This window comes from Hypanus sabinus, chromosome 5 (genome assembly GCF_030144855.1).
Source record: "Hypanus sabinus isolate sHypSab1 chromosome 5, sHypSab1.hap1, whole genome shotgun sequence".
Taxonomy (NCBI): domain Eukaryota; kingdom Metazoa; phylum Chordata; class Chondrichthyes; order Myliobatiformes; family Dasyatidae; genus Hypanus; species Hypanus sabinus.
The window spans coordinates 180,321,196-180,328,559 of record NC_082710.1 but is presented as its reverse complement, the minus strand read 5'-3'; the positions used below and the strand labels follow the sequence as shown (position 1 = coordinate 180,328,559).

General features: G+C 50.2%; 1 protein-coding gene across 3 annotated transcripts in view; it reads left to right on the top strand.

Annotated features, from left to right (window-relative positions):
* Positions 1-371: 371 nt before the first annotated feature.
* LOC132394687 (lymphotoxin-beta-like) overlaps positions 372-7,364 on the top strand; it is a 28,749-nt gene continuing 21,756 nt past the window's right edge. For all 3 annotated transcript variants that reach the window (XR_009512401.1, XR_009512400.1, XM_059971057.1), the window contains exons 1-2: positions 372-547; positions 5,896-5,932. Coding sequence is in view for 1 of the 3 variants with exons in the window: in XM_059971057.1 (XP_059827040.1) it covers positions 395-547; positions 5,896-5,932 (190 nt within the window). In the remaining 2 variants the exon portion in view is untranslated. The remainder of the gene's footprint in view (positions 548-5,895; positions 5,933-7,364) is intronic.

Below are 7,364 nucleotides of genomic sequence, written 5' to 3'. Positions count from 1 at the left end.
GCTTCAATGTTTGTCTTTTCCATCCATCACTCCCCAGCTTGCCCTCCTTCACCCCCCCACCACCCTCCGCCGACCTTCTTCTGATATCTCCCCATTCCTTTTCAATCCTGATGAAGGGTCTCGGTCGGAAAGATGCTGCCTAACCTTCGGAGTTTGTGTGTTGTTGCAGCCCCTGATGTTGTCCCCTCATCTGACGGCCTCGCGGGGGGTGCGGGGAGGGGGGAGATCCCCGGCATATTCGCAAAGTGAAAGTAAGCGACCTCGGTGAGTCGGAATCTGTGGGCGGACCCGAAGGCGGATAGCGGGACCTCACGCAGAAAGCTGAAAATAGGAGGCGCGGTGCTTCGAACTGTCACTGCGAGACTGGACAGGGGCGAGTCCGGGACCAGGGAGAATGGGTCGCACGGGGCAGGCTGCGGAGGGGGATGCAGCTGGCTTAGGGTCGGTGTTCGTCACGGTGTTACTGACACTGGCGCTCTCTATACCAACCACTGCGCTGCTGGTTGTGTACTTCAAGTGTGACAGCCAGCTGGCATCGAACCACCAGGTGAGTTGTACGGGAGGAGAGTGACAGGGACATTGTCAGTGAGAGGGAAAGGGAGACAGAGAAAGAGAGTCTGGGAGAGAGAGAGAGAGAGAGAGTCTGGGAGAGAGAGAGAGAGAGAGAGAGAGAAGGAGGGGCAGGGAGGGAGGGGGGATCAGGATCAGAAACAGTTAGGGAACAAGGGCTCGCCGGTATACAGGTTTTGTAGGTACCTCCCTCAGTTAAGAAAGCAAATCCAACCCAGAGCCAGCAGAGCCAAATGCGATTCCGGCTGGTTTCTGGGATGGGAGGGTTGTCCTGTCATAAATGGAAAATAGCCAGATGGATATTCTTTAATGCTGAAAACAGTGATATGCAATCTTGTGGAAGCGTGTTGGATTCTGGGAGAGGGTCGGAAATGAGACCCGGGACAACACAGGATCTCTGGAGGTACTCAGTGGGTCGAGAGCCCTTTCCCTTCCAGAGCTGCTGCTCTAGTAGATAAGGAGATATTTCCGAGAGGAAATACAGAGGAGTTTTGAACAAAAAGAAGTATGTTTACAAGAGCAGTATATGCATCCGTCCGTCTCGAGAGACCATGGATCTGCTCCTGGAGTTTCCAGGGCGCAGGCCTGGGCAGGGTTGTATGGGAGCAACCAGCAGTTGCCCAAGCTGCACGCCTTCCCCTCTCCACGCCACCGATGTTGTCCAAGGGAAGGGCACTAGGACCCATGCAGCTTGGCACCGGAGACGTCGCAGAGCAATGTGTTGTTAAGTGTCTTGCTCAAGGACACAATCACATCTGCCTCAGCTGAGGCTCGAACCAGTGACCTTCAGGTTACTAGTCTGATGCCTTGCCCACTAGGCCACGCCAACACGTTGCTGGAATTGGAAACATGCATTTTTAAAATCACTAGCGTGTTCTGAACTCTGTTGCTTTGTGGCAGCGGTACAGTGAAACAGTAAGAAGCACTATAAAGTAAATAACTTGTGCAAAGGAGACAAAGCAGTGAGGTGGTGTTCATGGGTTCATTGACCGTTCAGAAATCTATGGCCCTAAAATGGTGAGTAAGTGCAGGCTCCTGCATGTCCTCCCTGATGGCATTAATGAGAATTGGCATGTCTTATTTTGAGACGGTCCTTCTCGAGGCATCATCTTCCATGGTGGGGAGGCTAGTAGGGATTTCCTCCCTGGGATTCTCTGCCCGAGGTGTTGAGTCGTGGGAGGGTATTAAAATGACGCAGATTCAAGCTTCTAATCTTTCTTTTGCCTTGGGCCACTCCCATTACCAAGGGGTCCGTGGACTCCAGGTTGGGAACCCTTGTAATATCAGAGATGTGGATGGTGATGGAGAAGTGGAACAGTGGAGAACTGAGTCGGGGGCAGATCAGGCTTGTTTTACAGTTTAGTCTCATCTGTCACTTGTACATCGAACAATTAAAAAAAAACAGAGCAAAATATCATTTTGATATTTTAAGATTGTAAGACAGTCCGAGGATACGCTGGGTCAGCCACAAGGGTTACAATGTTTCTGCTGCCCTAATCCGTACGTCTTTGGAATGTGGGAGGAAACCGGAGCACCAGGCGTAGACCCGCACAGTCATGGGGAAAGCGTGATGGACAGCCGACGGAGATGACCCCCTATGAAGTGTTAAGCCACCACGGCGTGGGTGGTGAACACAATTACTGCCACGGGTCTGTAGCTGAAATGACAACCGTCCTTGCTCGGTTCACGGCCAGCGCACCTCTCTCATTAGGATGGGTCCGCAGCCCTGCGCCACAGTCAGCTGCAATCTCGGAGCTCCCTGGCCGCGACGCCCCCACGCCTGCGTGCTAGTGGGATCTTGCTGTGTCTCCTACATTGAAAGAATGGCCGTGCCTCAAAGCCTGACTTTCTTGACATGCCCTGGGGCTAATCAATGATACTCCCATACCAAGAGAGCTTCAGCGGGTGGGGGGCGGGGGGGGGGGTTGCTGAGGGGTGGGGGGGTTGCTGTGGGGTGAGGGGAGGAGAGAGGAATTTCCCCATCAGTAATATCCGATGTCCGTTTCCTGGACTATCTGATATCCTGTTCCTGCTCGGGTGGGATAATCCCAAAGGGAAGTTCGGTATCGAACCCTGCACAGTGGTTCCCAGAATCAGTCCTGTGCGTGTCAGCGGGACCGAGAAAGGGCAGGCTCTGCAGGGTTTACCTTCACCAAATAAGGCGACTTCTGTGAAGGGAGAAGCAGAGGCCTCGTTTCCAATCCGAGACTATTGTCCAGAATTGGTGAGGTCAAGGTTACTCTGGGATAATTGTCGATGTGTAACTGGGCGCAGCTCCGGGGAGAGCGCGCAATTCTTTATTCAGAAGCGCGATGAAGTGAACACACTAAAAAATGGTTTCGAAGAATTACGAACAGCTCACAATCTCGCACTGCCACCTATGGACCAGTGCCCAGGTAAAGCAAGAAGCGTGACTCATAGTCCTCGCCAGAGAACACAGCCTCACAGTAAAAGGATATCCCTCTAGAACAGAAATTTTCTATAGCCAGATCTGTGGAATTCATTGCCATAGATGGCTGAAGAGGCCATGTCATTGGGCATAGTTTCTTTGATAAGGAACGGCGTCAAAGCTTACGGGGAGAAGGCAGATGGGTTTGGGAAGGTAATGGTGTCAGAAGGGACTCGGCGGACAAATAGCCTAATTCCCACAGGTGTCCCGCTCTCCTGCCGCATCCCAAGGCAGAGAAAGAGAGATTAGCTGTATTTGTCACGTGTTCATTAAAAGATCGAAACCTACAATGGAATACGTCATTTTCGGCAGAATCAGGTTTAATATCAGCGGCAAATGTAGTGAAATTTGTTATTTTGTGGCAGCGATACACTGCAATGTAAGCGCAGCGCAAAAAGAAAGGGAAGTCTCCATGGGTTGATTGTCCATTCAGAAATCAAATGGCGGGGGAAGACGCTGTTCCTGAAATATTGAATGTGTTTCTTCAAGCTCCAGTACTTCTTCCTTGATGGTAGTAATGCGAAGAGGCCACGACCTGGGTGATGGGCATCCTTAATTAAGGGTGCCTGCCTTTTGAATGTGTTCGGGATGCTGGGGAGGCTAGTGTCCGTGATGTTACCGTGTGCCGTTGCAACTCTCTGCAGCTGTTTCCAAATCTATGCACCATGGTCAAAGCAGTCAGAATGCTCTCTCTACTTACAAGCACCTTAAAACTATGTCCCCTCATGTTAGCCATTTCAGCCCTGGGAAAAACCCTCTGGCTATCCACACGGTCAATACCCCTCATCATCTGATACACCTCTGTCAGGTCACCTCTCATCCGCCGTCGCTCCAAGGAGTAAAAGCCGAGTTCACTCAACATATTCTCATAAGGCATGCTCCCCAATCCAGTCAACATCCTTGTAAATCTGCTCTGCACTCTAAGTCTCAGTTGTGCCTCAGTCTTTCAGTCCCACGTATCGCTCAGTCAGTTAATAGCCATGGCTAATACTTAAACACCTCGAGGCCTGCGTCAGTCTTCAGGAACTGATTAAGGCAGAAAGCCAGAGAATGCTACGAATGTTCAGCAGGGCATGTAGCATCGGCGTGGGGGAGGCAGTAAACAGCCTTTCACTGGAGGGGAGGAGACGGGGTTTGAAGCTGGAGAGATGGTTGTGAAAGGGTGCAGAGAAAGAAGAGAAGAAGAATGAGTCAGTGTTGGCTGGGGGAGAGGGAGGGTGGGAGGGAAAGGCTTGCCAGTAGCAAGGACCAGTGATTAGCTGCCTGCAGGACTGGTCTGACGAACAATCTGGAGGACCTGTCTAATAGTCTGGAGGACCAGCCCGAGTGTCAGTCAGGAGTGTAGCAGTGCTTCTCTGTAGGGGTTCCAGTGCTAAGGGTGGGTTGAGGTTGCATTTTGAAGTTTGTGTTCAGATGTGGTCGCCCAGCTACAGGAAAAGCATCATTAAGTTGGCAAGTGATTTACGTCAATGTTGTCAGGTCTTGAGGGCAGAGTTATAGGCTTCTTAAAAACAATTAATTGTAGGAGACTGACAGCTGACCTTATAGAGATGTAAAGTACACTACAGCATAGAACAGGCCCTTCACCCCATCTAGTATTCTGCCTAGTCCCATCAGCATTCACCCGAACCATAGCCCTGCATACCAATAGACAATAGACAATACCCTTTCCATCACCCCCATGCATGTACAAACCTCTCAACTATTGCAATCAAACCTGCATTCATCATTTCTACTGGCAGCTCGTTCCAGACTCTCACCTCCCCCTGAGTGAAGAAATTCGCCCTCAGGTTCTCCTCACCTTTCATCCTTAACCTGTAACTTCCAGTTCTAGTCTCAACCAGCCTCAGTACAAAAAACCTGCTGGCATTTACCCTATCTAGGCCCCTCATATGCCTATCAAGCTTCTATGCTCCAGAGGCGTATCATGAGGGGCATATATAAGATGAATGTGCACAGTCTTTTTTTCCAAGATTGGGCAATTAAGAACTAGAGGGCACGGGTTTAACGTGTGTGGAGGAACTTAATAGGATCCATAGGGTGGTCAGTGTATCCACTCAGCTTCCAGGCGAAGCAGCTGAGGCAGGTACATTCGCAAAATTCTAAAAACACTTACAGGCACGTGGGTGGGAAAGGTTTCGAGTGATATGGAAACCTTGGTCAGTATACACTGGGTGGGCTGAAGGGCCTGTTTCTGAGCTGTATGACTTGGTGAGTGTGTGTGTGTGTGTGTGTGTGTGTGTGTGTGTGTGTGTGTGTGTGTCTGTGTGTGTGTGTGTGTGTGTGTGTGTGTGTGTGTGTGTGTGTGTGTGTGAGTGTCTGAGAGTGTGTGTGTGTGTGTGTGTGTGTGTGTGTGTGTGTGTGTGAGTGTCTGAGAGTGTGTGTGAGTGTGTGTGTGTGAGTGTCTGAGAGTGAGTGTGTGTATATGAGTGTGTGTGTGAATGTGTGTGTGTGTGTGTCTGTGTGTGTGAGTGTGTGTGTCTGTGTGTGTGTGTGTGTGTGTGTGTGTGTGTGAGTGTCTGAGAGTGTGTGTGAGTGTGTGTGAGTGTGTGTGTGTGTGTGTGTGTGTGTGTGTGTGGAAAGGGGGATGCTTTTGTTGTTTGTGTTCTGCTGAACAAGGTAGACATGCTGCAATGGCCAGCGGAATGCATGGTGACACCTCGCAGCCTTTCGCCAGCACATAGTCCATCAAACAGTACAGTCTCTTCAGCCCATGATATTGTGCTGAGTGCCATCCTGAAGTCGTGTTCATTGTCAACAGAAACGATGTGCATGAGATCAATGAATAACTGAATCCAAATCGGGATGCAACTATTGTCCCCGCTGTGGCACAGATACAAACAAGCTCTTAATTCTGCTTTGTTTTTCCTCCACAGGGAACTGATAACTCCTCCAAGTGGGCCGAGCCATCAGGTAGGTGCTGCCTCCTCCAATGTGTACCCCCACTGGAGGGTGGGCCGTTTCCCAGAAATTGGCTGGAGGACACTGGAGGGAGTGGTTTCATGTGAATCACCTCCTTCAAACCAACTCACCCACCCAAATGAGTCTCCATCGTACCCCAAAGTACCTCACTGCCCTTCAAACCAACTCACCCACCCAAATGAGTCTCCATCGTACCCCAAAGTCCCTCATTGTCCTTCAAACCAACTTACCCACCTGAATGTCTCCATCATACCTCAAAGTCCCTCATTGTCCTTCAAACCAACTCACCCACCCAAATGAGTCTCCATCGTACCCCAAAGTACCTCACTGTCCTTCAAACCAACTCACCCACCCAAATGAGTCTCCATCGTACCCCAAAGTATCTCACTGCCCTTCAAACCAACTCACCCACCCAAATGAGTCTCCATCGTACCCCAAAGTCCCTCATTGTCCTTTGAACCAACTCACCCACCCAAATGAGTCTCCATCATAACCCAATCTTCCATTGTCCTTCAAACCAACTTACCCACCCAAATGAGTCTCCATCATACCCCAAAGTACCTCACTGCCCTTCGAACCAACTCACCCACCCAAATGAGTCTCCATCGTACCTCAAAGTCCCTCATTGTCCTCTGCAAACTAGCTCACCCACCAAAATGAGTCTCCATCGTACCCTAAAGTCCCTCATTGTCCTTCGAACCAACTCTCCCACCTGAGTGAGTCTCTATCATACTGCAAAATCCCTCATTGTCCTCTCCAAACCAACTCACCCACCTGAATGAGTCTCCATTGTATGCCAAGCCCCTCACAGTCCTTCTCCAAACCAATGCTCCAACCCAAACGAGTCCCCAGCATACCCCAAAGACCCTCACTGTTTGACGGGTGGGATCGGGAGAGAGGGAACAGTGGGGTCCAGATAGGTGGGTTTTATAACTTGCCCTGATGTTGAGTTTTCTCCCCAACCTCTGCTTGTGTAAGTTTCAACAACTTTGCTCCAGGGCTTCAGGGGTTAACTCGTGGGCTGGTGTTACCCAGACAGACTGCACTCTGCCTCAAGCCTCCCAGCACAGGAACTGACCCTGTGGCTCACTGAGTCACTGCTGACCGTCAACCGCCCCTCAGCCCACCTAATCCTGTTCCCACTCCTGGCAACTTCAACACCCACCCACACAAACTACAGTGCCTAATTAATCCCACCAATCCACATGTCCTTGGGATGTGGAGGCTTTAAAGAGGGCACAGAGGATTATTTACCAAGTTTCTGCCTGGATCAGGGAGCATGTCTTAATGTTCAAACTGAAGTTCAAAGTAAGGTTATTATCAAAGTACCATCTACAATTTATAGCTTTTAAATTATTATGCATTGCTTTGTACTGCTGCCACAAAACAGCCAGTGATGCTAAACCTTATTCTGAGGAGACTT